This window comes from Fusarium venenatum (genome assembly GCF_020744135.1).
Source record: "Fusarium venenatum strain MPI-CAGE-CH-0201 chromosome Unknown EDB82scaffold_1, whole genome shotgun sequence".
NCBI classification, from domain to species: domain Eukaryota; kingdom Fungi; phylum Ascomycota; class Sordariomycetes; order Hypocreales; family Nectriaceae; genus Fusarium; species Fusarium venenatum.
This window is the reverse complement of record NW_027072129.1, coordinates 3,480,337-3,493,037: the sequence shown is the minus strand read 5'-3', so window position 1 is coordinate 3,493,037 and position 12,701 is coordinate 3,480,337. Positions and strand designations below refer to the sequence as shown.

Genomic DNA, 12,701 nt, shown 5'->3' with positions numbered 1-12,701 from the left:
GTGTGTGTGTGTGGACTTTAGAGATAGGCGGTATCAGCGGGTGAATGGACTCGATGGAACAACGGCTTGTGAGAGGCTCAAATGCGATCGAACAAGCCAGAGTAGAAGAAATCAAGGGGTATCGCACTGTAGGGTTGTAAAGTTTGCGCTAGAAGGATGCTGCAGCTTCTATAGCACCAAAAGTGCTGTCGAAGAATCATCGACAGCCAGGGGGGGTCCATGGAAGGGTCATGGGGCCTCATGCAGATGCAGGAGCAGCAGAAGTGAGACAACCTACGTCAAAAGAAGGTGGAAAGAAGTCGTGCCGAAGAAAGGTGTCAGCCTGTCGTGTCTCTGTCCCACTGTGATGGTGTGCTCCCCAGCGTCGAACTCCGTCCTGTTGCCGTTTCTGTCGTGCCATCGATGCAACCACACAGACACACATGGCTCAATGAGGACAGGCGGTCGCCATATTATTCTGGGCGGTCTTGAGAGATGCCACTTTTTTCTGATTTTTGAAGAAATTAATCACCGCCCAGTAATTACAGCTTCAGACTGTTTTGAACCGTCCGTTGCTAGTGGGGAGGGTGCGACGAATTTGAGCCGATCCAGTTGAACCGGCAAGATTGAGTTTGCCGCGGTCAGGAACCATGTTCTACTTGGCCGATCAATTTTGGTAGAGTCGCATCACCTGCGGGCTTTGCTTCTCTCTTCAATGTAATGATGACATCCTTCCCCGAGAACTGGCAACTTGAGACAGAGGAACCGGCTACCGATAGGCACTGTTTCTAGATCTTCATCAGGTACTGTACACACTATCAGATGCAGAGATACGGCACTGCACATGTGCCAGCACATCATCAAGAGTGTGAGCGCAACGAATTTGAGCGAGATGCCCTAGGCATTTCGATATGGCGATCTGCCATGAACCGTTGAAATGATCCTGGATGCAAATTACAGGCCTTCTTGCCACGACCCCTGAGCCGTTCAACCTGTACCCACTGTCCACACGGCCTGGGTGTGAGGACTCTGTGTGAGGATTCGAGGGCAGGGATTCTGGAGATCATGACGCTAGTAGGGGACCCTAGAATCGCTCACTAATACGACTAACACCCGGCAAATAACTCATGCACAAATGCTTTAATTGATGTGCCGCGAGTCAATCGATAGATGGTGAATGGCATGTAGTGTAAGGGAAAAAAGTAATGAGCATGTGAAGGCGTGCCGAGAGCTATGGGCCGCTGACCCATTGATGCCATGATCTTCAAATGGGCTGGCTTCAACCCAGGGATAATTCGATAAGTACATATCCTGGCTTATGTAATTGGGGTCGATTGAGGGTGGGCCACTACACTGAGAGATGATCCAATGAGCATCGGTCTCATCTATGCAAAAACCACGAGGCAAGCAGGGATAGGCTAGATGGGGTCTTGAGGAGGCACTGACTGAAGTGATAAACGCAGTGCAATAAACGAAACCCCTGTATGGCACAGACATAACGACAGCCAAAAAAAAGGCCAAAAAACATCATCCAAGAAACGGAGTCAGACGAACCCCTGTGTCTATCAAGACCACAGAGATGACTTGTGATGTGTGATATTGAAAAACCGGTGATATCTCATACGTAAAAGCTTCGAAGTTGAGGTGAAGGCTATTCATCATGTACGTACAGTACTCGCTGTGGCTGGGCGACCATGTGGCTCTGAGAGTAAGCTTCTTCGAGAACCAGTCGTAGAAGGTGATGGACTTTGCCATTACGGCATCCGGAATTCTTGACACACACCCAACCTTTTCCATCGCCCACACAAGCACGTGGCGCGGTTGAGTCGTCCAAAGACAAAAAAAGGGGGTCCTTTCCGAGCACAAGTATCTCAAGTACTCGGTACTCTTGTGCCAGAAATCCCCCGTGCGGCGAATTTCTACCTTCTGCAATAACATTTTTCAAACTAGAAGGACAAAGTTCGACGGTTAGTGTTTCTCCAGCGGCAAGCCATGTGGACGTGACACGCGTGCACTACAGGGCTGGCTGGAGGAATAATGTGCTTGCACATTCATCTTGTTTCCATACGCTAGTTGGATGTTTTTGTTCTCCATTCAGTAACCAGCTCACGGGTGAGGCGCACACACACCATGAATGTGAGGAACAAGTATGTGGCTGATGATGATCCTCGACTGCGGCACTAGCTGCTCAATGGGGCTGCAGTCCCAACGGTCTAATGTTGTGTCAACTGGTTGTCTCACTTGGTTACTTCAAGGCGAGTTCTGGCAAAGACATACTTCCAAAGTGGAATGATAAACCGAGACATGAATAGCGAACCGTCTTTTTCATTCGTTCGGCCATAAGGAGATGAAGATTTTCACTCACATCAACGAACGCATCCGGTCAAGGTGCGCTATTCTGTGTTCTGTCAGATTTGCCAAAGGTTCCTTGGAAATTCAATGATAGGCGTGCAGGCCAGCAGGAGGTCTGGCTTCGTGTTGGAGGGCTTCATTCTGCCAGCTGGAGATTGGACAAGAAACACGAGTTTCGACCAGCATGACTGACAGTCTGTAATGTCAACTCTGGAGGCGGTCTGTTGGGCTTCCATAACCAAAATGTCTCAGAGGATCACCAATACGGCACTGTTTCCCAGAACGGTAAGAGTGCCACTAGAATGAGCCTACCCGTCTTATGCTTCACACGTTCAGCTGTGGCTGGGACCCTCCCTATCTTTCTCACTGTAGCAGTAGCTGTAGCTGTAGCAGTTGGCGCAGTCGAGCAGGCTTGTGTAAGCCTTTTGTCTTGGTGGATAGTTCTTGTTTTCCGTTTCCTTTTTCAGCCGCCGGAGCATTTTTATTCTGTGGAACACTTCAAACCGAAATCGCCGGATTTCTTCGGGAAGCGCATCCCGATTCTATTCCACAATTTCAGGCCCGTTTAGTAGTCCTTTGTTCACTTGCAACATAGATTGGGGCCGCCAATCAATTGAGGGTGCTAATGTGATCTATCACGTTGGTATAGCTTCGACCCAAAGCTCTTGGCGTGGAACGGACTTGGTCGCTAGAAGGACCGGACCAGAGGAATTCGATGCTACTGTGAGAGGTCTTGTGGGACTTGTCGTGGGTCGATAGCAAAAGCCAAATCAACAAGTCGGATTTGTGCAAGGGTCAAATAACGGGTAGAAAGATGCCGGTGCCAAGTTTTCTAGCATCCTTTCCGTAACTGTTGCGTTCATCACTTTAAATTCGTCCTCATTTTGTTCCTTTGATCTTGAACCCTCGCTGGGCACTAATCCACTAGCCTTCCGCTTCACTAGCCGCCGTCAACAAGGCCTAGCTAAGTGCTAATAAACGTGCCAAACGTCGTGCTGCGGATGTATGCAAACATACTTTTGGGTCAATTAGTGAAGACCAACCAGCATGTGGTCCTCCTGGTGCGAAGAAGAACCCATCAGTGATCAGACAGGTGTTACGGGGCTAACCATTCCCTACAACACAGCCTAGAGACCGTTGCCGTCATTTCGTTGCAGACCCTTGATCCCTGGGCTTTGAGTTGCCAGCTATGCATGTCACTTTAGTCCACATCATGCCCAACTTGTCGATAATGAACCCTGGTGCCGCGCAAGGTTGGATTGAGTGAGTTTTGGCCATATCGCAATCGTTGCCAAAAAGCGAATCAAATTGGCATTTGGCACAAAATCTTTGGATATTTTCTGAAGCGAACCACACGTGCTACGTCAGTCTGAAACGCAAAGGGTAGTATTGACAAACAGCCAGTTAAAAGAACTGCCATTCGGGCAGGCACCGTATGCAGTTATTGGCCCTTTCAGAAAAGGGTTGCGTAACAAGCAGTTACCAGTGTTCCTGAAACGATGATGCACTGGTGATCGTCGGCATGAAGACCGCGAGTCAACCGTGCAGTAGGAACGAAAACCGAAGACGTGTTGTCAATACAGTCCTGTATAAACCGGTACTTGGGTGATCTATGGTATCTAATTTGCCAGTAAAAACGGGTTCAAGGTTTCGAGACCAAATTAGTCGATGCCGCGGGGTGATCTGGGCCGTCCTAGCTCCACTGTAGAAGAAAGAAAGTGCGCCATGGCTGACGCCGATCTAGCATGTTGCAGTGCAGTTGGATGATGTACCACGAGAGCCTGTCAAGAAGCCAGATACGTTTGGATGACTGCTTGATCGACGCTTTGCGTATCATCAGAGAAGGATATGGTGGAGGAGCAATCGCGATGCCGAGCGATGAAGGTTCGATGCGCGTTTGCGATCGTGAAGAAAAAAAGTTTCTTATCTGTTCGTCATGGGCGTGTTGTAGTATGCAGTCTGGCAGTACAACTGGGTAGACATTTTTTCTGATGGACTTGCCACCACGGAGATTCCTCGTAGGCCCCGGATATCTCCCTGGCCGTTTCCGAGGTATCCGGCCCGGGTGCAATCGGCGCCGTCGAGTTTGAAATGATCGGAGACATTTAGAGAGTGTAACTATTCCCAAAAGCTGTTATTTTCCGGTCTCTTTGTGCAAGTCTGTTGAGTCTAGATGTGGACCTTTCAAGATTTAGGCTCATCGGAAAACAGCTCATCCGCTTATAAAGGATCTAGGTATGCTGTGTGGTCCTTGCGGTGGCCGATATACCACGGCTTTTGGTGGTGTAAGAAACGAGTTGGTTCCTAGGCTGTGCAGTAGAAGGATCGCAGCGGTCCGTTTAGATTACCGCGGCTGTTGTCTGTGTTTGTTTGTTGCCAAGTCTCGGCCCGTTTATAGATGAAGGTAGGCGTGAAAACATTTTGACCCGGAGTTTCCAGGACAAAAGAAAGAAAGCGGTGTTGAGTTTAGCAGAATTCTCGATTCGCCTTTTTGAAGTTCATTGATTGATCTCGAATTCCCGTCTTGAGTCGGACGGAGTATGTGACTTATACCCGGCTTGTTCCCACCTTCCCTCGTCAAGCACGTGATATACTGAACATGACTGCTCTATCTACCTACTACACTCTTACCTAGTATGATAATTCTTAAGGACTGACTACTCTGTCATCATAATCCCCCCGCTTTATTAATGCTCTTCATCCGAGGTTTATGAAGCGGAATCTCGTCCCGACGAAGCGACAAAGTTGGGATGAGGCACAAGCAACAGACCATCATTGGACGAATCCACGGTTGAACATCGGCTAAAACAGACAAATCCATCCTCAAAGATGCCTGGTATGCGGCTTCGTGGGGCTTCACCACCAACTAGAGTGCTCGTCTGCTATCATGAGAACAGCTTATGGTGTTAAACTGGCAAATGATGAGCGGAATGAGCTGTTTTATCACCGGAACGCGCCTGTTGTATCAGGCAGAATGCGATATCAAGTTGTGCGGGGTTCTATTTATCCATACAAGTCCTTTGTCAAGGAGTATTTATTGGTGAATGAGCGGATCTGTCCTCCCATGAATTGACAAGTTTTTCTCATTCTTTTTGTGTTTTAAGTAAATGAGATTGCTTTTTAGTCTTCAAAATGGCTGATATCAATGTTGAAGAGATCCTCAAGAAGCTGTCTCTGGCCGAGAAGGTTTCTCTTCTTGCAGGTCAGCATCACCAAGATAACGTTTGCGAACCTTTACTTATTCCACGCAGGTATTGACTTCTGGCACACAAAAGCTCTTCCCGAGCATGGAGTTCCATCCCTCCGTCTCTCAGATGGCCCCAATGGTGTAAGAGGTACCCGTTTCTTCAACGGTATTCCAGCAGCATGCTTCCCCTGTGGTACTGGTCTTGGTGCCACATTCAACCAAGAACTTCTCGAAGAGGCAGGAAGGAAAATGGGTGAAGAAGCCATCGGGAAAAGTGCCCATGTAATTCTCGGCCCTACTATAAACATGCAACGATCACCCCTTGGTGGACGTGGTTTCGAGTCCATTGGCGAGGACCCCTTTCTTGCTGGTCTTGGTGCTGCTGCCCTTGTCCGCGGGATCCAGAGCACAGGCGTGCAGTCAACTATCAAGCACTTCGTATGCAACGATCAAGAACATAAGCGAATGGGTGTTCAGGCCATTATCACCGAGCGTGCCCTGCGCGAGATTTACGCTCTCCCATTCCAGCTTGTTGTGCGCGACTCACAGCCTGGTGCTTTCATGACATCCTACAACGGCGTCAATGGAACAGCCTGCAGCGAGAGCCAAAAGCTACTAAAAGATATGCTACGAGGTGAATGGGGATGGGAGGGTCTGATCATGAGTGATTGGTACGGCACCTACAGCGTCACCGATGCCATCAAAGCTGGTCTTGATCTTGAGATGCCCGGCCCTACCCGCTGGCGAGGTGATGTTCTCAACTTTGCTGCTGCATGCGACAAGGTCTGGGGCCATGTGATTGATGAGCGTGCTCGGGAGGTCCTCAAATTTGTTAAGAAGTGCGCAGCCTCTGGCGTCCCAGAGAACGGCCCCGAAAAGATACTCGACACTCCCGAGACGGCAGCTCTCCTCCGCAAGATTGGAAACGAGAGTATCGTCCTCCTCAAGAACGAGAAGAGTTTGCTCCCTCTGGCTAAGGACAGGAAGACGTTGGTGATTGGACCCAATGCAAAGGTCGCGACGTACCATGGAGGTGGCTCGGCCTCGCTGGCTGCATACTACGCTGTTACACCATACGATGGCATCACCGAAAAGCTTGGAAATCCTCCGGCTTACACCATCGGCGCGTATACGCACAAGCTGAGCCCCCTTTTGGGCAGCCAGACCAAGGGCCCTGATGGCAAGACTGGCATGAGCTGGAAAGTGTACAACAAGCCACCCACCGACTCGTCCCGCAAGCCCGTTGACGAGCTCTGGCTGGCCAAATCAGAGATGCATCTTGTTGATTACTACAACTCTGAGCTCGAGGACCTTTGGTACGCCGACCTCGAGGGTATTCTTGAGGTCGAAGAGGACTCTACTTATGAGTTTGGCGTTATAGTTTGTGGTACCGCTAACCTTTATGTCAATGACGAGCTTGTCGTCGACAACAGCACTAAGCAGGTCGCTGGCGATGCCTTCTTCGGCACAGCAACACACGAGGAACTTGGCCGCAAGGATCTCAAGAAGGGAGAGAAGTACAATATCAGAATCGAGTTTGCTTCCGCTCCAAGCTTCACACTCAAACTAGACAACCCTGTCGTAGGCCACGGATCCCTCCGTGTGGGTGCTTGCAAGGTCATCGATGCCAAGCAGGAGATTGAACGATCTGTGGCCCTCGCCAAGGAGCACGACCAGGTAATCATTTGCGCTGGTCTCAACTCTGATTGGGAGACTGAGGGTTCAGACCGAGAAAGCATGAAGCTACCTGGTGCGCTCGACGAGCTGATCTCAGCCGTTACTGCAGCAAACCCACAGACGGCTGTCGTAATGCAGACCGGTACACCCGAGGAGATGCCCTGGCTCGATGAGGTGCCTGCTGTAATCCAAGCTTGGTACGGTGGCAATGAGACGGGTAACTGCATCGCCGATGTCCTCTTTGGCGATGCTAACCCATCAGGCAAACTGTCCCTCAGCTTCCCTAAGCGTTTGACCGATGTTCCAGCATTCCTCAACTTCCGCACTGAAGCTGGTCGAACTCTGTACGGCGAGGATGTGTACATGGGATACCGGTACTACGAATTTGCTAACCGAGATGTTAACTTCCCATTTGGTCACGGCCTCTCTTACACCACGTTCGACTTCTCAGACCTCAGCGTCTCATCGAACGATGGTAAGCTTACCGCAACTGTCACAGTCCGCAATGTAGGCTCTGTTCGCGGCGCAGAGGTTGCCCAGCTTTACGTGCGCCCATTGCAAAATGCAAAGGTCAACCGTCCAGTGAAGGAACTCAAAGGCTTTGCCAAGGTCGAGCTCGATGCGGGCGAGTCCAAGACCGTCACCATCTCCGAGCTTGAAAAGTATGCTGCCGCTTACTTTGACGAAGAGCAGGACAAGTGGTGCGTAGAAGCTGGAGAGTACGAAGTCATTGTAAGTGACAGCAGTGCTATGGGTGATAAGGCACTTAAGGGCTCTTTCAAGGTTGAAGAAACTTATTGGTGGTCTGGTATTTAATGATCGGATGATATGTATAGATGCAGATGGCTGAGCAATGCTATGAGTCAAACACAGCGGAGAGAAATATCATAATCCCTCATCTTGATGTATAGGTACCCATAGCCACCATGCCAGACCTAATGGTGTCTATTAAACTTTATCCTAAGCAATACTGTGCCATTTGCTGAACACGTTCTGTGGGTCATACTTCTTCTTCAACTCTCTTAAACGTGGCAGGTTGGCTCCCCATGCATCATTGGGTGATATGCTCTCTGCCTCTACGTTGATGTACACACCGACAGGTCCCTTGCTCCAATGGCTACCGGCACCTGCCTGATACCCGTTCGTCTCCCGGACCTGTTTGCAAATAGTCCTGTTAAAGTCGCGTACTTCACCATCATGGTCTGGGTTCTCCCAGCCAAACAATGTCAGGACATCGTAGTAATCTCCTCGGTTGGCGTAAGCAGTTGCATCCTGCGCAGTTTCGCGAATCTTGTCCGTCGGGAAGAATTCGATAGCAATGACGGATTTACCCATTCCGCCACGTACTTCACAGAACTCCCAGAATTTCTGTGCAGTCTGTAGCATTGATTCGATAGCCAGAGGCGTCACGATATTGCCTGATCCCGTTAATCGCCGAATCCCGTGGTCCATGATTGGGTTCAAGAGGGTGTTTGTTTTCGCTGTTGTCATCATCTCAGTATTATCGGCAACAGAATCCAACTCAATAAGACTAGAAAAGTAACGTTTGGCATCGGATTCTGGGCCATGAAACAGAGGGATAGCTGATACGACGCGTGTTGTACCATTTGGCCCAAAGCCTATTCCTAAAGCAAGACAATGACCTTCTGTGTTGGGTCTCTTATGTAACTCGTTTGCAAAGCGTAATAGATAAGGCAGCTTGTCAGATGAGTAGACCAGCGTACCGCTCCATACTTTGACTTGCTGATGGGCTCGAGAAAGAAAACGAGTGACGACTCCAAATTGTGCTCCTGCACCACGAATGGCCCAGAACAAATTTGCATCTTTGTCCTCAGATGCTTCGACTATCGCGCCGTCGGCGAGAACCACTTCAGCTTCCAACAAATTGTCTATAGTTAAACCATGACGAGCTGTGAGATAGCCATGTCCACCTCCTAGTGTTAGTCCTCCGACCCCTGTGTGATTGACGACGCCTCCCACAGTAGCCAAGCCATGCCGTTCAAGGGCAGAATCGACGTCTTCCCAGAGACATCCACCCCCGAACTCGACAGTCATGGCTTCTTCTTCAACTTCGACTTTCCGCATCTTCATCAGATCAATCACCATGCCTTCAGACGATGAGGCACCGCTAGAGGAATGGCCGCCACCACACACAGTCATTGGAATCTGATTCGAGACTGCGAATTTGACAGCCAAAGACACTTCTTTCGAGTTGGAAGGTATGACAACAGCTGCCTGTAGGATCTCAGTATTTGCCAATCACAAGAAATAGTCTAGCATACTGCTCTTTTCACGCAAGTCGAGCTCCATCTCTGCAACTTCTCCTCATACCCTTCGTCCTCAGGGAGCAGAACGTCTCCATACGCCATATCCTGGCGAAGTCGAGTAAAGTCGCACATTGTGCCAAGTAAATGATTGAATCCAGTTTTGTAAAACCTAGCACGTTTCCTTTATAGCGTAGAGAGAAGGAAGATGGAGAAGGAGGCGAGTATTTGACAGTTTTCAGGGTCCCACAAGAATACGGTTATGCATATTGTTGACCAACCTGAGACATTTCGTCATCGAACAGTGGCAGCCGGCCTACAACAGCTTGAGGTTATTCGGCACCCTGGAACCTGCAGATGGCTGTTTATGAAAACGCCTTCTTGTGGAGTTTTGGTCTGTGACCGTCTCACAGCTCGTTGTCTTTCGGGAGAGGGTATTCTGGAAAGGCACCATCCATCGCGAACTTATCGTACTGATCCACCACCGCCCGCCCTCCTATAAGTTGCTTTGTGCTATCGTCTTCGTCTCCTTCTGCCAGCCATCTCTGGATTCGAAAAGCCGTTTTTGCGATATCGAGGAAAAGATACCAGTCGTCCATTCCAAGAGACATCATTGTAGATACGGTCAATGTTTTGATGAGACGTCCGAATTTGGTTTTATGGCAGTTAGTAGAAAGTGCGATCATAATCCATACGAAGATGCCGAGGACTGATTTCCAAGTCGGCAATCCAGACTCCCAGATGGTACGCCAAATCACGTTGATATCCTCTTCAGAGCAAGCAGCACTGATTGGAGAGCGAGTCGAAACCGCCTTGCAGTAGATCAGAGCAATCTTCCGCACAACAATATACATCTTATCTGGGAGGTTGGTAGCGGGGGAGGAGGACTTATCAGTCCTGGATGAACGAGGAGATTGGTCCGGACTCTCGACTGAACTCGAACGGGAAGGATTGCAAGAGCTTCGCAAAGGTGGGGTCATTTCCGGGAGATTGCGTATTCTCTCATAAAATCCAGTGGCAGTGACACGGACTGTTTGGATTTGTTTGGAAGACGAGTCTCTCGGAAGTGATACTACAGCCGCGAACAAGCTTCTCACAGTGTCGAGTATATCAGCAGTGCTAGGGTGTAACTGTAAGGAGTTCGAGCATTCCCTGAAAGATTGCCAGTGGCATAAGAGAGGTGTGTTGTATGCAGTCTTGATTGGCGTCCTCTTTGGGTCATTAAATGGGAACCCAGGGTGACCATACATGGAGGGCGTAATCTCATGTGCTAGTGCCATGGCGATATCGTGACTTAGTAGAGTATGTCAGCAATCGAGGGACATTGGAAACACAATAAGTCTAGTATTTCACCGATGTTATTCATCGACTTACATCAATATCATTTTGGCTAGATAGCCACGTAAACCGAGCCGGCTTAGCCCACCTCTCATTCGTACCATACGCTTCAATCCTGAAAGGTGGCGATTCAGGTTGCCTGTCTCGCCCCAGTACCAAGAATCAGCGATCATCTGCACGACGGCAAGCATCAATGTATCGTTTTCCCGAGCAGTGTCGTCCCCGAGCTGTTTGTTGAGCATGATGTAAACATGGCCCTGGTATATCTGCCGCAACTTCTTGGGCATATCGCCAGTCTCGGTAAGGAAGCATGCTGACGTGAACAGGACGATTTGCAGGAGCAGAGGATCGTGCATAGTACAAGGAACCCATATGTTCATGAACTCGTTCGTAGGATCTGGCTGCCCGTCTATTGAACATTTGAATCGTGACAGTAGTGACAGGTCTGACGAAAATGGTGAGCAAAGAAAACGCAAGAACGAACGTAATTTACTTACGAATCCGGACAAGATCCTTGTTTAGCTTCGTTGGCCTCATGGGAAGGTAGTTGAGCTGTGTCATAGAGCCGCCAATCGAATAACCCATCACCATAGGGTCATATGGTTCCATACTAATAACCCCCTCTTCATGATAACTACGTTTAAAACTTTTGATGCTTTGTTCCTTGATAGTTTGAATCGTGTTCGATATTGTTTCATCAGTATCACCATCAGTCGTGTAGGGTCTCCAAAGACTTCTTGATGACTGCGTCAATACGGCGGCCGTAGATGAACTTGCTATTGGTGAAGGTAAACTGCTTGCCGAAGAAGCTGGGCTGGGTAGTTGTTCGCCAATATAGTAGAGAGCACTCTGGATGGCAGCTGGGCTGAGATGGGAGTATGGTCCATCTCGTATATCGGCGATTGTAGGTAACTGGGGTCGTGGAGTCAAAGGGGAGGGTCTATAAATAACATTAGCAGTGACAAATTTACGGACTACAAACGTGGAATCGAAGTAGTCCGTGGGGAGTAGGTTAAGTGTGACCTTCTTGAAGATTTGACCTCATATATGCATTCAGGAGTGGGAAATCGGCGAAAACAATTCGTGCAAGGCTGTCCTTGAGAACACTATATAGAAATTAGCTCTCAGTTGCTGGTACAGGTGATCTACTATGAGATAGTGACAAAGTGAGGCTGTCGAATGAACATATTGTATAAGTTCTGGTGCAGAAAAGTGTTGTCTTATTATAGGAGCAAACGACGAAGAGAATTGATGGTAAGAGTTGAATATTGAAGTTACTCGCCTTTTGCTTGCGACGACGGCACTCAAGGCATGATGACGTTTGGCGTTGGGCACGTTTTCTCGGTGGTGCGGCCTGCATCTGCATGGCTTCAACTCCCGACATCATGGCGCTTGGGGTCACCATCGTGTTACCAACAGAACGGGCCCGGCAATAATGATCTGCTTGTAATATCCAAAAGTTGAGATGAAACAAGACCAGATGACAGGCTAAAGTAAGGGCCTCTATAGTATTCGGTATCCGTTACCGAAACTCAAGAAGAATGATTGGCCTGGGCAAAGCCAACAGTCGTCGAATGAGCACCATTCAGAGACACTGAATGAGGCTGTTGGTCCAGCAGCACAGCGCAACAGGCCGGGGTAACAGACAAGGATAGGCCAAGATGGGGCAACGAGTGTTGGTTCTGTCCAAAGTGGCGGCTGTTATTTGGAGCGATGTGGTGTGCAATAGAGCGCCTGTCTCAAGTGCCGGCCCAAGGTTCTCGGAAAGATGTGCCTTTGATCAGCGATTCCAATCAAATTCAAGTTGTTGAAATTAGTAGAGAGCCATGACAAGCTGCAGAGGGACGGGTTGAACAGACAGGATATATCTGAATATAGAGCGAGACCGAGGCCGAGCGCCGTCG

The 12,701-nt window shown here is 49.1% G+C and overlaps 2 protein-coding genes across 2 annotated transcripts; one reads left to right on the top strand and one right to left on the bottom strand.

Moving 5' to 3' along the window:
• Positions 1-5,463: 5,463 nt before the first annotated feature.
• Positions 5,464-8,011, top strand: EDB82DRAFT_519916 (glycoside hydrolase superfamily; the record flags this gene model as incomplete). The annotated part of the gene is made up of 2 exons (XM_025731231.2): positions 5,464-5,533; positions 5,583-8,011. 2 exons carry the CDS (start codon positions 5,464-5,466, stop codon positions 8,009-8,011), a joined length of 2,499 nt encoding a protein of 832 aa, XP_025590277.2.
• Positions 8,012-8,155: 144 nt separating this feature from the next.
• On the bottom strand, positions 8,156-12,202 carry EDB82DRAFT_543143 (uncharacterized protein; the record flags this gene model as incomplete). Its single annotated transcript, XM_065609370.1, has 7 exons — positions 8,156-9,430; positions 9,478-9,631; positions 9,871-10,752; positions 10,834-11,206; positions 11,295-11,737; positions 11,821-11,903; positions 12,080-12,202. 7 exons carry the CDS (start codon positions 12,200-12,202, stop codon positions 8,156-8,158), a joined length of 3,333 nt encoding a protein of 1,110 aa, XP_065465458.1.
• Between the last annotated feature and the right edge of the window lie 499 nt (positions 12,203-12,701).